The 21,901-nt window shown below is 36.8% G+C and overlaps 1 protein-coding gene across 1 annotated transcript; it reads left to right on the top strand.

Annotated features, from left to right (window-relative positions):
- The first annotated feature begins 15,702 nt into the window (after nt 1-15,702).
- On the top strand, nt 15,703-17,572 carry LOC113080392 (DNA-binding protein inhibitor ID-3-like). The gene is made up of 3 exons (XM_026252563.1): nt 15,703-16,139; nt 16,252-16,330; nt 16,875-17,572. The coding sequence occupies exons 1-2, from the start codon at nt 15,849-15,851 to the stop codon at nt 16,303-16,305; spliced, it is 345 nt and encodes a 114-aa protein (XP_026108348.1). The 5' UTR covers nt 15,703-15,848; the 3' UTR covers nt 16,306-16,330; nt 16,875-17,572.
- The last annotated feature ends 4,329 nt before the right edge of the window (nt 17,573-21,901 follow it).

Here is a 21,901-nt window from a genome sequence, read left to right as displayed (position 1 = left end):
GTGGTAAGCCACAGACGGAAATAGCTGATGTACTTTTTTGGTATACTCTGGCCTGGGTCTCACCTGTGGAGAGAGAACAGGAGGTGGAGGGGCTTTTAAAGATGAGGGAAGCACTTACTTTTAGCAAATCTTAATTATAGCCTGGAACTAAAGCCATGAAAAAAAATATTTCTGTTACTTGAAATAAAATAAACATTAATAAAAATATAGTAAATGTAGAAAAAAAGTTTAACTTGATGTATTAAAATAACTACAACTAAAATGAAGAGAAATATATATATACTGTATATATGTAGAGAGAGAGAGAGACATTAACAAAACAAAAATGTATCAAAATGACAAATGCAGACAACAAAACTGATACAAATTTAACTAAAAATATAAATTATTAAATAATAATTTCATAATAAACTAATACAAATTATTAATATATATATTAAGAAAAAGTAATAGTATCTTGATATTAAAATAACACTGTTGCACATACTTTATCATACAAAAACCCTGTCATATCTTGTTTTTTAAGTAAATAGTCCTATTGTGTAGAAAGATGCATACACAGAAAACTTTCAGTTCAGGATTGACTAGTAAATTTCACAAATAAATACAATGAATTGTTAAGTAAAACACAGAATTGAATGTAACATTTTGAAGTAGAAATATTGAAATAGTATTATCTCATAAAACATTGACTAATAATTTATTAACTTATTTTTTTTCTGTAGCCATTTAATATGAGGCTATACTGAACATGTAATCTTAAATAAAGGCAATTTTTTTGGCACTATGTTAAGAGATTTAGTCCCTGACATGTAACCAGATGTGTTTTCGGTGGGGATATATATATATATAAGGGGTGTAACGGTTCACAAAATTCACGGTTCGGTTCGATACGATACACTGATGTCACGGTTCGGTTCGGTTCGGTTCGATACGTTTTAGATACAGCAAACTGTAAAAACATCTCAACTTTTCAGAATGCCGCAAGCGCACCGCGGGTCATGTGACAAGAACTAACCAATCAGCTTCATCCTTTCCCGTAACAACGTTGAGAGCTCAGCCAAGATGAAGGATCAGCTGATCATAGTTGTATATGGATTGCAATTTTGAAATAAATTTAGTAGCAGAGCTACTGCAAGCGATTTTTAGAGCTGCAAATCCATTTATCCTTCGCTGAAATTTCCGCGTCTCATGGAGAGAGCACGTCATTGTTGCTTAGCAAAGACAGACGCCTCATGAGCGCTTCTGCCCAAGCGCTTTGGAAAGGAGGAGAAAGACGCGCTTAGCGTTTTCCACGCGTTTTTAGGCACGATATGTGAACGGCCCCTAAGGCGCTCGCTCACTCAGCACGCGCTGAAGGCTCGTTGCAAAATGTCGAATGCCTTTAACAGACCAGAAATATAAGATCCTAAAATAACCAACAGGTCTGGTGTTTGGGTTGGATTCCCTGTAAGCTATAGTTTCTAAATGCTGCAGGGATAGTTTGCTGCGTGCATGTTTCTCCTTTTTTTCGTCTTTTCCCAGATAGTACTGACGCATATATCCCAGATATTCCCGCTGGTGTTTTTTTTTTTTTTTTTGTATTCCCGCTGGTGTACCCTGTCATGTTGCAGATGCGACATACCGTAGTTTTTTTATCCACCACTCTCTTGCCATCACCATTATAGCTTAAAGGGAATCCAAAGTGCACCCAAACACCAGACCTGTTGGTAATTGGAGGATCTTCTCATTTCTACTCTGTTAAACGCATTGGCTATTTTGCAACGAGCCTTCAGCGTGTACTGAGTGAGCGAGCGCCTGCTGAGTAGTACCCTAACATAAACATATAAGATGGTGTTTTTTTCTTCTTCGGGAGTGTCAGGGGCGTTGCCTGTTACGTTGTTTGGGTTATTGGGCTACCTTGTTGAACGCATATCATTATATTTCTCTCTCTCTCTTTTTTTTTTTTTCAAATATAATTAATTACTCCAACGAACCGTTCGGTATACATAATGCGTACCGCGTACCGAACCGAAAGCGTCGTACCGAACGGTTCAATACGAATACGCGTATCGTTACACCCCTAATATATATATATATATATATATATATATATATATATATATATATATATAGATAGATAGATAGATAGATTTTGTATAGATTTTATGCTCAAATCTGACATACATAAGAGACCAATTTTGAATGTTTGATTGCATCTTTACTTCAAAGTCGATATTCCATCAATACCACTATGTTCAAGCCTTTCATATCTGTCACCTGGAGACTTTTTGCTTTTGTCTCCAGACGCTGGTCCCCACAAGGGAACGTGAGCGTGTGCTGCACCATCTCCTTCTGGCATAGTGGCATCATTCTAAAACTGGTATTAGGCATTTCCTGCTGGGTTCGTTGGTGGGTGGAAGTGTGTGAATGTGTGTGTGTGTGTGTGTGTGTGTGTGTGTGTGTGTGTGTTAGAGTAGATAGCACCTGGCTTGCGCAGCTGTGGGTCTCCTAAAGGGGAGCAGGAGGAGGGGAATGAGGTCCTGCACTGTCACTAACTGTGTGTGTGTTTCATACGTGCATCTGTGCATTTCTATATCAGTTGCCAAGGCCTGAGTTCATCTCAATAATCCTGAAGAACCTAGTTTGACATCTTGTACATGCAAAAATGTTTTTACATCCAGCAAATGTGCTGTTTCTCTTGACCAAACACAGTGAAACGGCAAACTTGTTTAATTCGTTTTAGCTGGTTATCCCCTGCTCTCTTTTTCTAATGACCATTCACATACACCCTGTGTTGTAACTAAAAATATTTGATGTGATATAGTATTTAATGTATAATTTGTATTTATACATTTATATATTATTTCAATTCTATTGCTACCGTCAATTGTACGGTTACCCATTTTCTTCAAATTCAAAATATCTTCTTTTGTGTCCAACAGAAGAAAGAAACTCATACAGGTTTAGAACAAGTGGAGGGTGAGTAAATGATGACTGAATTTTCATTTTTGGCTGAACTATTCTTTAAAAGATATGAAATGGTCTCATCATTTTGAGATTCTAACCAGTCTGTGATGGTATTATTTTGTGTTCCCTCAGCATACAGTCCCAGTTGGTTCCTCTTTAGGACAGAAAGGCCGTTATTTCATCACCAGAGAGTTTGTGGAGCTGTGCACATCTCTAAAGCTTTTCCCAAGTGTACTAGGTGGGGATTTAAACGGCTTCTTGTTTGTAGATCTCTGGTTTGTAGAGGTTAGAAGCTATAAACAGCATGAACAGGGAAAGTGATTTGTTGAGTTTTGTTTTGAGTTGAATGTTGGGATGAAGTCACATGAGAACATGTATTTGTTCCCTACTTTATAAGACTGTAGGAGTGCAAAAACCTTGACTGTTCAGTGTCTTTGACTCAGAATGTCTCCCATTAAGAGCCTTGAATTCTGACTTCTTCATTATTTTTACTTAAATCATGATTTTAATCATGAAGTCTAACACAAATAGCACATATTTCACTCACAATTCTGATTGAAGGCTCTAAATTCCTGAAAGAATGTTCAGAAATGTTCTGCTGGCATGTTTGTTGATTTATCTGTTTATATGACTGTGTTAGTGTTTAATTTGTGTATTTGACAGTTTGACGTCACTGCCAGTGTGGGACTGCAGATGAAAACCACTAGTATCCTGTAGGGGGCACTTTGGATCTTGGAAAAGTTTTTTGGAATGCCAGCAGAGAACATGATTGATTGTGTAAATCATTCAGGATTAAGATACTCTTCCAGATTTGCCGGTTGCTTGCTTCAAAAACCAAATATATGTGTTTCATTTGAATCAATTATGGTAAGTTTGAACCCCATTTTACTAATGTATCTTGCAAAAGGCCAATCAGTTAAGTAAGAAAACCCAACCGATAAAGTACAACATATGATCTTAAGGACTGTTTCCAAGTGGAAGTGACTTTTCAGAGTTATAGCATATCAAGTAGCTCTTGTAGACTGCAGTGTCAGGATGGTGATGTCCTGTCGCCTCTCTTCTGTTCAGTTTATGTTTCACAGCTCAGAGGAGCAGCGACAAAAATTCATCAGGGGCAGGTCACACGGCAGGTTAAAGGTGAGAAGTTGGGTTTGACCGGTAGGGTACAGAGGTCACACATATATCACGACTGTGGCCTCAGGATACTCTGAAATCTGTGGCGGACCTAACATGTAAAATGAGCTTACACAAAACAGAACAGCCAGGTAAAGATTAAGACCACTGTGTAAACCATCAAGACACATTTGCTTTAGCTTTAATAGTGTCTCTCAAGTGCTAAACAGTGATTTAGCAAATCAGCTTCTGTATCACTTTATCACTCTCTTCAATTGTACTAGTCAATTATTAATTATTTATTAATTATTCAATTATTAAGTCATCTTTTCCGTTATTGCCCAAGAAAAAATAGTTTATCTGATGTTTTACAGTAAAGGGTCATGTTGTAATAATGGAAAGCTGCCATTATTATAAGCTTACATAAATTTATTATAGGCTTTTGAATTTTTAACTAAAAAGAATTATATAACAGCAAGACATTTTAAAATTATTGCACGAACATTCAACTTCAAAATAAATAGATAAATAACGGTTCATGAACAAAGTAGAAATAACCTTTTGTGCTAACATATCAGGGAGATTATTAAAGAGCAGATAACTTTGAAGAAACGTTCTATTGTCGATACTGAAAGAAGGTTTGTTTATGTTCTGAGCTGTTTTGATTTGGATTTATAATGCTTATTAGTCCAGGACTGCCCTATGTATTAAACAAGCTTACATGTTGTCTAAATCATCATGGCAGTGCAGGGATAACTGTGGGTTTGAAACGGTGTGAAACAGTCAAGCATTTTTATTGCTAGGCTGTGACTTTTGTAGATTACTGAAAATCAGATTTGTGAGCTTTACTTGCTGTCAACACTTTTAGTAGATTTACCTAGTTTGAACAGAAACACTGATTAATTAGTCATCTAAAAAAAGTAGTGTAGCGTGTCAGACAAACAAGATAAGGTCTCATCTGACCTAACGAATGACCTGATGGGAGGACAGAAGGAGGTTGAGTTCCAGAACACAAGGACTATTTCAGATAAACTGACATTTTAGGAGTTCAAATTCTCAGTGTGGGACAACATGTTTATTTTAAACTTTCTGCTTTCTGAAACATTTTTTAACTTTCAGGCAAGACTTTGAAGACTTCAAGCCAACACTGAGAATTTGTCTTGACAAACTTTCTTATTAGTAAGAGGTTAAAATCATTTTTTAAGATTTCGGACAGACAAGTCTGGTTGAGTTCTCATGGCTGGGTCCGGTATTCCCTTCCCTCCCACTGCTTCCTTATCAGTAATAAACGCAGAAATCCAACACCTCACAGCTCACCAACCGCCGTTTGTAACTTTCGTCCGATCATCCATGCCCGAGGGCCAATTTCACAGTGGGCGATCACAATGGCCAAATGTCTCTAGTCATCCTGTGCTCTCTTTGATGGGGGGTGCGAGATGGAGGAAGGAAGGATTGTGTAATTGCGGTGATTGTTGTGGTGTTTATATTGAGAGAAAGTTAGTCAGACTCAATGATTTTTGACATTTTGTTTAGTCACTGTCAAAAACTAAACATAAACATATCAAACATATATGTCAGTGTATATATAGCATGTGCACTTAACCTCTCATTTTGACTTAATTTGGCTTAAAAGTTTTATATAAAAAGCACACACTTGCTCATGCATGTTTTTAAGAACCAGATAACAGTGAAAAAAGAGACGGCTGGGGGCATGAGACACGCCTATGGTCACAGTCTGTCTACTGTTACATCTGGATGTCCCATCAGGAACAGACAGAGAGAAACGTTCTGTCAAACAAGCACTACAGGTCTCGTTTTTCTCTCCCACTCACACATCTTGTAAAGTACTACAGCAAATTCTGTTTGATTATTAACATGAACAAAAACACATGGGCAACAGTGGTAATTCTGAGCCTGGCAGCTTACTTGGCTTAGATTTTACTTTTAATAAACACATCAGTCTAATGGTACAGCACTCATTTACAATGCAAAAGTGAGCAGGGTTTAAATCCAGACATAATATAGTATATATTACACAGTTTCTGTTGTATATTGAAAAGGGCAGCTTTATGTTGATGCTGCTTTGGAATTGAATAGACTGACCAAATGAAGAAGACGTTAAAGAATGATAAAGTCAGCATGATATGTCAACTCACCCTCATTTAGTTTTCATTGAACAATTCAAATGTGGATCAATTTAATGTATAAAATATAATGTTGTGACATCAAAATATTTCATCAAAATGTCATAATTGGATCTTCCAGGTGAAAATGAGAGACTTCTTTCTGGTGATGTATATAGGACTTCTCCAATAATTTATTTCACTTTTCCAACATGCAACATCCTCAAAATTAAATCAACAACTGATCTAGAACTAATCCTTGTTCTATATTTTTTCTTTTTTGATAATCTGTTACAGTCATATGTACATCACAGATCACAACTTTAAACTGATTGGTCGTGTGACCCCCATCAACTCTTTATGAGTTATTTCTGCTCAATTTGTTCAGCTAGTAGTGTGTATGATCACTCAAAACCTGAAGAAAAAAGCAGTTAAAAGTCAAAGAACTTTATACTAAGCCTGGATATAGGAACATATATGCCTGCGTGTGTGCAAGTGTTCATGTGTGGTGTGACAATGCAGTCACATGTAAAGCAAAGATGGAAAATCTTAGAGAGACGCAACCTGCAACCGAGGTTAAAGAAGTGTGTGTGTGTGTGTGTGTGTGTGCGTGTGTGTGTGTGTGTACCTACTTAACCATACTGTGGGGGCAAACTTGTACCTAAAAGTGAGCTAAACCTAACAAAATCTCCAAAAACCTCCCTTTGGCGATGTCCTCATTTGTAAAACTGGTATAAAAAGTAAAGTAAACAAAGTTTTTTTTTTATTGTAAAAATGCTGAAAGTTTTCTGTAAGGTGCAGGTTTTGGTGTAGATCAATAGCACATACAGTTTGTACAGTATAAAAACCATTGCGCATATGGAATGTCCCCATTTAGAGAGCTAAGTAAACGTGTGTGTGTGTACAGGTGTGTGTGTGTATATTGGTATGTGTGGGCATGTTTTTGTGACATATCAGGACACAACTCTGTAGCATGACATGGGTATGACACAGGTATTAGAGAGGGTGACTTATGAGGATATAACCCATGTCCCCATTTTGCAAAACGCTTATAGATCATTCAGAATGAGTTTTTTTGAGAAACTAAAAATGCACAAAGTTTCCTGTGAGGGTTAGGGTTAGGTGTAGGGTTGGTGTAGGGCCATAGAATATACAGTTTGTACAGTATAAAAACCATTACGCCTATGGCATGTCCCCACTTTTCACAAAAACAAACATGTTGTGTGTGTGTGTGTGTGTGTGTGTGTGTGTGTTTGCAGATGAGTGTGTTATTAATGCCCTGTGTGCTGCAGTGAGAGAAGTTACTGGTTAGCTGCTGTGGTTGCGCTCTTGCAGTGGCAGGAAACAACCCAACCTGTGATCTTTGCAGACTCTAATGGAAAAATCACTCAAATAGAAAAAATGTGTGTGTATGTTTGTCTGCATCTGTGACAGAGTGTGAACATATGCTGCTGTAACCTAAAAATAAAGTTGTAACTTATTTGTTTGATAATAGAGGATGCTTGCTAGTGCCACTCAACCCCATAAATAACGACACACAGCTTGCAGTTTTGCTTCAGTTTTACTTTTTTTAAAGGGCCTTGTATAGTTTATGTCTGCTTTGCATTTCATAATCATAGCAATTAATAGGCTGACAGATATCATATATTCATGATAATGCATTTGCGCAAACCTGTCCTGTGTGTTTGTCTTTTGTACTTATTTTTGTCAGATTTAAATGTTAAAATTTGGGGTAAAAAGTTACTAAATAATTAATAAAAGTTTTGGGGTGTTGTCTTGCCAGGGAAGTGCAGAAAAGATACGTACGTGTGTGTGTGTGTGTTTGTCTTTAATATGACATCTCCAACAGCTGTGTATAATCTCCCAACAAACTCGCTCATACACTTTTCTCATTCTGTCTTCTGCACAATAGAACAAAAGAGCAGGAACTGCCACTCTCTCCCCACCGTCCAATCAAAGCCGTCATTATTTCTCAGCGGAACACTCCCTCAGGAAGTGCCATCTCCAAAACACGCCAGCTGTGCTGCTGTGCTTATTATGGGCCATTATGAGAAACAGAGACACAATAACACCACAACATACAAAATACTGTATCTGAGCCATTGTGCGTACATGCCGCATTAAGGTCCCCTGCTGCGAAAGAGCGCTGCTCTATGGTTCCATCGAGAGCAGCGTGCTCGACTCTGAGACAACATCTTGCACCACTGATGACTTCAGCTCAAATTACGGCACAAAGCCTGGGCCAGGTGATGGATAACATCTTCCAGATGTTAGTTGGATGTCATTTAAAGGTTACGGTAATACAGAAGCTGCAGCGAGGCATAAAAATCACAAATCATATGGTGGCGTTTTATGGGGTGAAAGTGGGTGTCATATGCTGCCTTCACATGCTATCGGAATTATCATAAATACGAGTTTCCTGATGGAAATTAGATGTGAAAGCCTCTCAAGACATATTTACTCCTGGAAAATTCGGAAGTAATATTGATTCCAGAGTTTCCGAGATGGGCGGTTCATAAACTTAAAAACATGGTGAAGGGGACAACCATTGCTGCTGTCAATGCTGTTCTCACAGCAACTACATCCCTTTGTCTTGTCTCTAAAATATTGTATTTATAGGCTAGATATGAATGATCATTTGAAGCATAATGTACCTTTTATAAGCAGTGAAATAAGCATGTATTCGCCTGAAATTCCATAATTGTCAGCAAACTGCTTGTGTAGCATGGTGAATGTATATGATAGTCAACCAATGGGATGCTTTAATTTATTATTTCCTACATTAAAGCACTTGAACATGACAAGCTCGTAATAACGACTTCATAAGTGGGAAATAGGACATTTCTGATAGCACCTGAAGGCAGCATTATTCTCTGTCTTCCACTTTCCCAGAGACCACAGCTAAGGATATGGCAACCCTGACATCTATAACCAACAACTCCTGAAGTTGGGCAAGTGCTGCTGGAGTATGGCGTAAGGAGTAAGTTGACGACCATTCTCACATACTCATTGCCTCTTACTCTGGTACCAAACTCTGTAAAAGTCTGAAATAGATCCATCCTCTTGCATTGTATTGTGAAAAGTCCTTAAAGACTTTGACGGTTAGCTGTTTCAATCAGGTCTCACACCTCTCTCACCATCTTACACTGGAAAAAACTTGTCTACGGTGACATTTCTGCAAAATGAAATTTTGCTGATCCTTGCACATTTTGTGACACTTTGAGAGAGTGGCACTTAAAGTGCATTTAATTTTATCCAAAACAGATGAACATGTCACAACAGTTCCGAAATGAAATGTCCAGTTAGTGGCACTAAAAGGTTAATGCTCTAGTTTTAGCATTATCAAAAGCAAATGCAAGATGAAAGCTCATCTGCTAAAGCGATCATCCCATTTTCACTTGCTATAGGTCTTTGAGCTCTTTTATCAGGTGAGCTACTAATTTACTACATCAGAAAAGCCAGAAATATTAAGTGGGTTATGTGATTCAAATGCCAAAATGTATTAGTTTACAAATCATGAACTTTGATAAAAGTGAGTGTAGTAATACCGCCACATGGATTGGTCGCTTGTTCAGCCCCAAAATTGAATTATGGGCACAGAATAGAACAGTGAAGCAAATGATGCACTGCATCATACTCAGTGAGAAATAAAATAATATCAGAGATATTCTTATTGTTACGGGGAGATACCAACCTCCTGAGCTTTACCACTGAAGTAAGCAGCTTTAATCATGTGTGCCTTAATAACCAATCACATGATATCCTTGACATCCCTGAATTGCTGTAGAGTTGTACAACATTCAATGAATGTTTGTGAGGGGTTGTTCTACTGAACTACTAAAGCAATTTTTCACAAAAAAAGAAATTCTGTCATGTCCTGAAGAATCTTGGTGTACACAGCGTAACACTTTTTTTTTATTGGATGCTCGTCTTAAAGTGGGCTCTTTCACATAAACATGAAGGTATTTGTTAGCTTAGCAACACGCTAATGTCATACTGAAATCAACTGTGCTATTTGAGCTATTTTTCTTCCACACAGAGTTGCTACCAATGTAGAGCCTTCTAAACTGCACACTTGACAGCTGACAGTAGCCAGTAGACATAAATATAACTATATAAAAGACTCATTTACAGAGCTTAACACCTTTTCTAAATTTACAGACAGATATTTTAGTCTCGCATTTTAGCATATGTAAAGTCTGTATGTTTCTTTGCTTATCACTGTCTGTCTCTCCATTATTGCTGATGGTCAGACCTTGGTAGACGTCTGAAAGCTGATAATTAACTCAATCCGTTGACACAGGTGAGCATCTCTGTGGCTATTTAACACCCATTACAGAACAAACAACACACACACACACACACACAATCCTGAAATTAAACGTGCCCCTTTATCACATAAACCAAATCCACACACCCAAACATAAGATGATCACATTTACACCTTCTCACATCCCAAAACACTCATAATCACTGATCTAAAACTCATAGCGTAAATGATTGTTTATGTTTATTTGAAGTGTTTCACACGGAGACATTGCAGGACAGTTTGTTTACTGGAGTCGTTTCTCACTGTGAATCTTATCTTAATTACTCTGTGCTTCTCACTATATGGTCTCTTGGCATGTCAAAGGTCATCAGCGCTCTATCTTAAGCACCCCCCCCCCTTCCACCGACCAGGGAGGGAATGCTAAACTGATGTGAGTTTAGTTTAACATAAACCCCCATAATCTCATTCAGTCACCCTGAAATTAGCAAGAACATGACCATATCAAGGGCTGATGACCTCTTGAGCTTTACTATTGTTTCTGCACTAGCTACTCTATTGTCTTGCAATTATTAATTAATTAATGCAATAATTATACAATTTACCTTGTTGTTTCATCTAAAGAGTTTGCTCATATTAAATCAATGTTTTGAAGGTTAAAACTGACCTGTTATGTGGATTTGCTGAGAAAGAAATTGAGAGGTTCTGTGTACAGAACTTATACACTTTTAAATGTGTAGCTCTAAATCTATAATTTATTTTACACAGTATTTTAAGTTCAATATTCCTGCTTTCTGTCATTTTTTTTAAAGGGGTAGTTATTATTATTAAGTATTAAAGCATTTTTTCACACAAAAAAGAAAGAAAATTCTATCATAATTTACTAACATGAATGTACCATAAATAGCGTATATTTAATATACACTACCATTTAAAGGATTGAGGTCATTAACATTTTTTTTAAGAAAGGAAGAAATTCCAATAATTTATTCAGCAATGACACATTAAATGATCCAGAAGTGTCAGTAAAAACATTTATAAGTTACAAAAAATATATATATATATCGTTTCCAACTAATGTTTTCAATTTGGATTCAAAATAAAGAAATGTATTTCAAACTGTAATAATATTTCACAATATTACTATATACTGACTTCCTTCAAAAATATTGTTAAAAATCATCCCTTCCGCTTGACATGATGGTCTTTTATTTATTTTTTTCAAACTATTCCTTTAAACGTTTTGAATGTATTACTGTAAATGCCAAATCATCACTATTTTTTTCACTGATCTAGGCTTTCTTATAGACCATAATGTAAAGTCACATAGGAACCTCAAATGTGTCATTGTGTCCATTTGAATCGGAGACAATGTGTGTGTAGTGGGCAGGAAGCAAATGTGACATCTCAAAAGATAAGATGTTAGTTATGTCTGATTGGCCCAGAAATCAGGTCAGTTATTGTGTGAGTGTGAGTGAGTGTGTATGTAGCATCTTGAGGAAGGAGAGGAAGGGGCAGTGACCTGGATTGCAACAGAAAAAGGAGGAGTCCATGTGTCAAGAAATCAGCTGTTTGTTTCTCAATGGATTTTCACATCATCTGTTCATGGAGATATCTCAAATGAATGTGCAAATGTGCACATGTGTGCGTACACATACTTTGAGGTCGAGAGACCAAAGAACTCTCGGTGATGTCAAAGCATCATTGACCTAGAAAGAAATGTGTCCACACTGGATCTCATTTACTCTAATTTACATGCAGACACTCAGTAAAACTGTCTGCAAAGGACAAGAGAGCTTTTGGCCTGGATTTATCTCCCGGAGCTCTGTCTCGCTGTCTCTTACAATGTCTTGCCCTCTTTTATCCTTTTTCTATCCCTTCTCTTTTTCCCTCGTTCGTGTCATCTACATCCAACTCCCTTCTCAGTCTGTTTTTATAGTCGGTGCATATGCTGTATGATACTCATGTGTTTGACCCTAGGATAAGAGCCCTACTTAACCTTGCAATTACAATGCAAACATAACCAGTTATGCAGAAACCTCTGGCACTGGGTTTATGGCTCAAACACTGTCCATGGTGCTCTTCATTTTCTCTTCAAGAGATGTCCATCAAACTTATAGGTGCAAACTGATCTGGTCTGGCTGTCCTGCAAGACATTTTTTTATTATTTTATTTTTTAACCAAAACTAATTAGGTAGATACATAGAGATTAACATATTATTTTCCAACAATAATATTATATATATAATATATATTATATGGTATTGTGATCAAAGCAGAAAAAAAACATTTCGGCCGGGATAACTTTTTAGTTTTTATGTCACAGGCTGCAAAAATGGTTCTTTTATTTCGTTTTGTCACCCCTCTTGCTGTTTTAGACAGTGGCTATATCACTCAAAAGGAGTCGCCACTCATTTCTCTGTGGAGAATATTCTCGCGGTTTTCTCGGAGATCCTTTATCGCTATTGGACAAATACAGAGGCTTTGTCGACGAAGAAGGGAAAACGCCTTGAAAGATTTTCTTTGGTAGTGATGAGGGTGGGAGGGTGTGGAGGGCCGCGCTAATTATGCATGGCGATTGTTGATGGCTTGATTGTGTGCGTCCAGCTGCACAGAGGCGCGGGGGCGAGCGGAGGGCGGGGACGCGGAGCTGGGCAGACTCACTGACGCCAGTCGCCACATTCTCCCATGCGTTGAAAAACAGACTCGATTGTGCCGGACCTGATCCACAGACACCGCAGTCACATAAACAGAATGAGGGTAAAAAATACGCCTCGCATGCCCCCTGTATTGAATCCATCAGTACAAGTACTTAAAGCAGTTTTCCTTATTCTGCTTTAAAACGTGATCAAACGGCAGGTCAGGCCAGTTCACGGGGTGTGGTGCGTCACGTGATAAAGGAATAATAATAATAATAATAGTTTAATGTGCTTTATTGGCATGACATAAATGCATATTTGTATTGCCAATAACATTGCAAAATACGTACATTTAAGTAAAATAATAAATGCAAAAAGAGTAAACAATTAATATGAACAAATAAAATAGTGGTGTGAAATTGAATAAAATAAACAAATTAAAAAAAAATCATAGTTCTAAAAGAAACCTTTGCGGAAAGGTGGTATGGATGAATTTGTTTAATTGGATAAACATGTCAGTAGTTATAAGCAGGTAGACAGGGAAAGGGACACATCTCAAGGCAAATCAGTGTGTCCTTCATAGGCAACAACATACTGTAGCTACTTATTTTCATCCTGGTATAACATAATGCTTGAGACAAAACAGTGGCTTCTCTCAACCAAACATTTAGGGAGTTTCTTGGTATCAGCAGAGATGATGAAACATTTCCATGATCTGTTTCCAAACATGTTAAAATTTTCTCTCTTTTTTGGTGATCCTTCCACTTCTTGCTCTCACACCCATGTGTGTGTGTTTTTTCTTGTTCTTAATTCTTTATTGCTGTTTTCCAAACCCAAATGGATACCTGCAGAGGCCTTCCCATGGTGTTAGTCTTTGCAAGAAAGGATAGGGCTGAATTTCTTGCAGTTTTGCAACAAGGCGAACATCATATACGGGCAGTTTCTGTGCACAGGTTATTAGCATGGCCTGCAAAGAAATGCATTCATCCGGTTGCATGCACATAAAATAAATGTGAACAGGCCAGTTACCAAAACTTCTTATAGACAGGTTATACATCATTTTTAATTTTAACAAATGTAAATGATGCTGTGAGAAAAAAAATGGACAGTTGGTTTAAAGTGCTGTATATTGTTAACTTCGCAGTCAGTTGAACCTGTTACCTTATCTGTTTCTCACATCTTTTTCATTTATGAAAAATTAAATATTGTGTCTTCTTTTGACTTATGTCTACTCAATTTAACACCAGTTCAAACATGACCAAATATACCATTCAAGCAAAACAAGAATGTGTTTTATTGGAAAACTATTATACTATTGCAGTTTGAGAAAACAGATCTGCTTTTGTATTAGTTTAACTAATCTAGCCGAACTGAAGAGCTTTACACAAGGAAAAAAAAACTCTTCACTGAATGTAAGTCCAGGTGTGCGCAAATAAATTGTGCGGGCAAGTCTACTGGTCTTGCTCGAGTGGTTGGGCGGGTTCTTATAGCCTGATTGACAGCTGTACTGACCAATAAGAGCGACTTCAGGGCCGAGACTAGTCTTTTGCAGATGGGTGCACGCTGGAGCTCGTGAATGGATGACGTCGGGAGCCCGGCGCCAGGCTGTCTGGGACTCGCGCGTTAGATCAACACAGCTGGAGCGGGACAGGACACACAGCTGGCCCGCCAGCGCATTCCTTCACAAAAACAGCACTGTGAGAAAAGAGGGGACACGTCTTGATATAAACTAAAAATGCGCTGGGTTAAAACTGGAACGAGAGTAAGGCTATAGTTTGCTTGTAAATTGCGAAGCTTCCTCTTCATTTAAAAAAAGAGCAATGGGAGACAGCTATAGTTATTATCTATTTATAGATAACGAGTAACACTTTCAGAATGCACAAAAACCGCGCGCGCACAGTGGTTTGTTCAGAGGTTCCTAAATTGGTTATTAATATTTCTATGATCGTGAGAATATTAGGGGATGTTTTATTGAAAAAATATCTATATTTATCCCTCTTGGCATGCATGTGAATCGAGAGGGTTATCAAAGTTTCAAGCTTGATTCATTACTTGGGAAAAGTAAAAATGAATTTGTTACTGCCTGTTCTGACTTTAGCACCACTTAGATTTTTCTTAGGCAACATTTTATGTTTTAATTTCTAACTAGCAATTCATTTAATGTTTAGATTTAAGAGAGTATGTTTTTTTTCCTGTGTGTGGGCCGAATAGATATTTAATCGCATTGTATGTGTGTAAGGTCTCCTAAGGGAATTATTTCCCGAAGCCAGTTTGTCTGCAGATCACGGGAGCAGCAGAATCTATCATATATATATATATATATATATATATATATATATATATATATATATATATATATATATATATATATATATATATATATATATATAGCCCATCTCTCTCTAATATTCTGACAGCTTTTCCTCATGCCATCACTCTGTCTGACTGACAACTCTATGCTTCCAATGACGAGTTAGCTATTTGTATTGGGCGGGGCGCGTGTGGTTAATAGCCTTTTACTATTGGCTGAGCAGCACATGGGGGTTTGTTTATTTCTGGAGGGGGCGGTGCTACACGTAGCAAGACTTGAAAAGCAGCCTCCTGCCTGCTCTTGCTTTCATCGTTCAATGAGCACGAGACGCGAGGAGAGTTAAACATTGGATAATTAAGTTGGAGAGCTAGTTCATCTCAGATTCCAGACTTCTTCAGACATCTGTACAGTTGGATTCTACTCGCAAGTCAGACATCAGATCCAGAATGAAGGCGATCAGTCCCGTTCGCTCTGTCAGAAGCTGTTATAAAGCAGTGTGCTGCATCTCCGAGCAGAGTCTCGCCATCAGCCGCTGCAAGAGTCCCATTGAGGAGCTGTCCGATATGAATGACTGTTACTCAAAACTCAAAGAGCTGGTGCCCAGCATCCCTCAGAACAAATCCGTGAGCCAAATGGAGATTCTTCAGCATGTAATAGATTACATCTTCGATTTACAGATTGCACTGGAAAACGAGACGGACACACAAAACACGGCTGACATGTTCATGGCCATCAAGGTGAGCGCAAGATTATTTAGTGTCGCTTAAATATTATTATGTATACCTTTTATTAATCATTATAAAGTTCCTTTGAAGAAATTCAAACTTTCCATGTCTTTTCCCTCTGCAGAACTCAGAGATGACCCTTAATTTCTCCAAAGATGATGAAGCTATGTGCCATTAGTACAGAGGAATGGCAACGTTCAATGGTACGCTTATGTTTTTTATTTTATTATTTGTAGATTAGTCAAATATTGTTAAGTATTAATGTACACTCCATTCCTGATCTGAAGAGCATAGAATGAAACATTAACAACAATATTATGATTCTTTGGAGAACATGGTCTTTGTTTCGTTATATGTTCTTCAAACTAGCTTTTTAGTTCTGAGTTCTTTAGAGCAGATGTTAAAAAATAAAACAAGATTAAAACATTCTTTGTGGAACTTAAAAATCAGAAATCAGAAGAGTTAGCGTCAATTGCTAATTGTTTAGTAATTATGCATGGGTTAAATCTCATGTTTGTTGTAAATGTTATATAGGACAAGATTACGTATTAAAGTCTGTCCACTGTCCTAATTTTTTGGTCATCCTGCCAATCAACAAACAAGCTTGGATTGCCCTATCAACTCTAGCAAATGAAAGTTTTCACTTTGGCGCCAGACTGTCTGCAGTCTGCCTGAATCCACAGTGTGTGTGTGTAAATGTGTGTGTGTGTTCTGAGTTAACTTTTCTCCCTCTCATCTATGCTGCAGGTGCGGGATAGAAACTTTTCTCCTCCACTTATGGAAGAAAAGAGAGTGAAGGGGTGAGCCGGGTGAAGGAGTGAGGCTCTATTCAGAGTGTGGGAAAGCAATCTGCACCCCTCTCGAGCTGTCTATTCTTTGGTCACTGGACACTTGAACAAACCAAAGCCGAGGAGATTTGAAGATCATAAAAAAAGAAAAGCCCTCCGAATTGTTTTTTTCCTTAATCATTCCTGTTTTTTGTGGCAACAATCAAGCATTGTATTTTTTGTACTGGTTACATTCCTGACTATTTGGACTAACTAATATCTCTACACACACCCTTCCTTCCCAGCCATTCTTGGAGAATAACCCCAACCCCCCTCCCCCCTTTTTTTTTCTTTCTTGAAAACATTTTCACATTTCAGCATGGCTGCAGTTTGGTCTCAGTGAGCTTCATCGATCACTGGGATGATGTACATATTGTGCTTGAGGGGAGTTTTTGTGTTATAGGGTGGGAAAGGCCTTGGGCAGTGGGAAAACAGACGTGGATTAGGATACGAACTCTATAATATAGAGTGGATTGTATTTGTTTGTGGGGATTGTCTATTTCTACAGACTATCAGATCAACGAGTTTCATAAACTCATTTAAGTGTTTTTGGTTTTGTTTTTTGCTTTTTACTTATTCTTCTACAAAAGAAAATAAACCATACATGAAAGTGAGAAATATGGTGTTCAGTATCTTTTCTTAACTAAATGCAGACTTTTTGACACCTTTAAATCATCAAGTATGTCTTATGGAAATCAACTGAAAATATATTTTCCATTTAAAAATAAAATAAATAAGTAAATAAGAAAAAGGTGATTCACTCCAGTTCCCCTATAGCTGTTTATATGGTTAATATGTTAATTAATATGAAATATTATTCATAGCAGTCAATTTCAGGACATTTGATAAAATCCAAAGATAATTTGTTTATGAAAGGCTATGTGTAAGTAAAAACAAGATAATGTAAAAGTAAAATTACAGTGCATCTACCAAAATCTTTCCAGATAGAGTCATCTTGGACTTGTTGTGTTTAGCATACGATCTGTTACAGGCTTAAACAGCACTGTCTAAATCACTTTATTTAAATAAAGCACATCTGTCCTCCGAGTGTCTGTAGATTCCATCAAAAAGGACCTTTGCCCACAGAACTAGAGTTCAGTGCAAAAGTGGCCTGTGGTCAAACTTTGATAAGCACTGGTATTCATCTCATCTGGACTCTGAAAGAGGGCTGACCGTCCACACGCTTAAGGTTTAAGATGTGGGTGTTGAGTAACGTGAAGTGTTCTGCAGGACACCGTCAAACAGAACAGGTTATATAGCGACACCCAGTGTTCTAAGAAATAATCACATACACGTTTGCGTCTGTGCCGCAGTCAACTGGCGCTATCTTGTGGCTAATATACGTTAATAAATTGTTGGTCAACGTGGATGGGTAGCTAGCTGTTACACTTTGTATTTCATACAAATATGTTTTCCAATATTTCTGTGGATAGGCTAATTTTGGTAAATTTCAGTATAGACACATAGGTACAATAAATTTGTTTCTACAAAAATCTAAATTTCACGAGTTACTACCCTTTAAAATAGTTCATTTTGTGACAACATCCCCCAATCACAGAGGATGTCACAATATTTGGGTTAAACTGCCACAACGGATCCAAATTTTATCTTTATTATAATTTACACGTCTGAATGTATGCCATCGTGGTCGTGTTAAAACAGTTTTGAACTAGCTATTTGAATTCAAAATATAAAACCCAGCTAGTATTTGTGTTAGCCTACTCATCTTTTGACACTAAACTGTTTACTGAGCTATTTTCTATGTTGCAACTTCTCTGCCATATTTTTATGTTTAAAATTAGTAAAATATTCAGGTTATCTAATAAAGGGATAAATTAAACATTCTATAGTATAGTAATGCATTACTATACTAGTAAAGTCTTCTAGGTATTTATTATGTGTATGACGACTTTGACACTTCTGAAGTGTTTCCACTTTTGTGTCCCATGCATCAGACGTTTTGCCAACAGTCCGTGGCCGTGACTTCTAGCTGAGACAGACCCAGCATCTACCTGTTTTCCATTCCATTCCATGCTTTTGGATTACTGCAAAAGCTAGGCCTATTTGACAAACAAAAGTGCATGCTTTTTAAAAAGCTAAACATGTATTGGCTACAAACAAACTGCATATTGTCGGCATTTAGGCTATTTAAACATCAACACAGTTAAGCTTCCAACAGCTCTTTCTGTGTTTATTTAAACACATTTTCCTTGAAGGATGAGTTAATACACAGAACGTGATTTTGAGGGCCCGGGGCCAGGGCCCCATAGCAAATTCAGTGCACAGGGCCCAGAATTCCTAGCAACAGCCCTGGTCTTGTTTTTCAGGTAAAACATATGCATGTACACTTGGTCTACCTATTTTTTATCATAGAATAAGACAAGAAAATATTTTGAGCTTGTGTTAACCACTTACTTTGTTTCAGGAATTTACCAAAAACTGACTTTAAAAAAAAAAGGAAGAAATGTGTCTCTACACATGACACCAACCTTCTCGCAATGTTTTTGTAAACATTGATTGCTGTTTGTTTTGCTGTGGTACAGGTTTAATGCGAACCAATGCTCGAAGACATATATATATATATGAAGAGTTCAGATGCAAAAGCCTCTAAATGCCATTTGAAATTTGCATCTAAAATTAGGATTTTTATCAAGCTCCTATGCTTAGGTTGAGTCATTTTACTTTAATGGCAATGTGCAGGTCCTTTGCCAGACTATTAAAGTGAAATAACTGAACATAAATATAGGAGCCTGATAAAAATCCCAATTTTAGATGAAAATTTCAGATGGCATTTAGAGGGTTTTGCATCTGAACTCTTCATATATATATATATATCTATATATATATATATATAGATATATATATATATATAGATATATAGATATATAGATATATAGATATATATATATATAATCCTTGACTAAGACAGGGAATCACTCACATTATAGATTTATCTTAGTTTGTTAGTCTGAAACATTAGTTTTGTTCACTATATCTATAGATAATCCACTCTCTCTTTTGATATTTGATGTCTAACCTTAGTCTTAGTAGAAAATTAATTTGTAATTTTAATAAAAGCTGCTTTGGTCTCCCAGTATAACAAAGTTTAACCTTAGAACTTAACTATGAGAAGCCCTTCCCCCCTTTTCTTTTGAATCATAAAACAAAACACAGTATGTCATTTGTATGAACAATTCTAGTTATTTACAAATGTAACAATAAAGATATCATACCATCAGGGGCGGCTTAAGATGACCAAAGGCCCCTGGGATAAAGCATTAAAGTAGGGCCCCCGACCCCAAAAAAACTTTTTTTTAAGCTTTCTAACAAATATTTGTCAAATTTAGTTGTAAAATTTTAGGGTTTAAGTTTAATTATCACATTTAAGCAATAGGACTATTTCTATTTTTCCATCTCCAGATTTAAAGTTTTGAAGCAGCACTATTCATGGAACACAGATTTCACACACATTACTTCTAAGCATGTTACTGAACTCTCACTGTATGGCGTTACAAAATGTTGTTTGGTCCAGTTCCTTTCACAAAGCAGTTTTGTTTTTCTGTTAATCTGCATGTTGACTTGAAGATACTCTTGTGGTGCGCTTATGTAGCCTACCAGCGAATGCATTGTACATTCCTCTTACATCCATGGAACACGTGGAACATACCACTCTGTGGGGGGAACCTAACTGAGACATTCACAATAGGCTACTTTGTTTACAGAACGCTGTTGTCACTGCCGCAAACTCCCATATAAATAATTTTAAATATATATATATATATATATATATATAATTTCCCTGCAGCCAGTGGGCCCCCCTTCCAGTGTAGGCCCCTGCTTCAGCCCCTTGAAGCCTGTGCATTAATTTAATGCTCCCCTGCATACCATAATAAATTGTCTGTAAGAATCTCTTACTCAGACTGAAAATAAGTCACATTATATACTTATAGTTTGTTAGATTTTTTTTTTTAAATGTTTTCTTTCGCAAAAAAATCTATTACATTACTAAATCCACCACTGCCTGTCATGTGGTGGATTTTAATATATGTATATTATAATAATATATGTAATATATTTAATATATATATATTTAAAAGCACATTACAGGTCACCACAGTGTCTGCAGAGGCACTAAACCTTAAGCACCACTAAACTTTAGCACTCACTATTCTAATTATTTTCTTATATATATATATATATATATATATATATATATATAACTAGCTTTCTAATCTTTTTGTATTCTGTTTTCTTCTTATTTATTATATTATTTAAAAGCCCTTGCTACTGCGTTTAGCTAACTGAGACTTGTTATAGCACTTGTATATCTTTGCTCTTTTGTTGATTTTGATTAAATCCATTGTCCTCATTTGCAAATCACTTTGGATAAAAGCATCTGCTAAATGACTAAATGTAAACCCATAGCTAGATATCTATTATACATCAACATCAGTTCTCTAAAAGGGAATTTTTTGCCTTCATATTTTGAGTATGGTTCATATTTTCCCCAAGCCCTGGTTAATTTTAAACAACTGCATCTCTAGTGCCCATTTGTGGGCGACTGGATAATTATAATGATCTTGCTCTAGCCTATGTGATAAGATGTTTCTAATCAAACAGTTGGCGTATCCATAAGATCAAAATCACCATCTCACTCTTATGTGTATGTGCTGTTGTCATATTCGTATGCACGTATTTAAAAGAAAATGTTCCACTGCCATAGTTTATTTGGAAGAAAGGACTTGGTCTAAACTAAACACTGTAAAGCCATAATTGGGCAAATGGTAGGGTGGGAGACTCTTAAAAATTATCTGAAGCATGGTGAGGGTTCACTATTTGTGCCAGACGATAAGATCCTTTCAAGTGTAAAGGTTCTTTTCTGTGGAGTTGTTTAAGGGCTTTAAAGATCTTGTTTTCTTGTTTTCCAGGGCTTTAAAGTTTTTTTAT

This window comes from Carassius auratus, unplaced genomic scaffold, assembly GCF_003368295.1.
Source record: "Carassius auratus strain Wakin unplaced genomic scaffold, ASM336829v1 scaf_tig00031193, whole genome shotgun sequence".
Taxonomy (NCBI): Eukaryota; Metazoa; Chordata; class Actinopteri; order Cypriniformes; family Cyprinidae; genus Carassius; species Carassius auratus.
The sequence above is the reverse complement of the archived record's forward strand: the minus strand, read 5'-3'. Positions and strand labels throughout refer to the sequence as shown.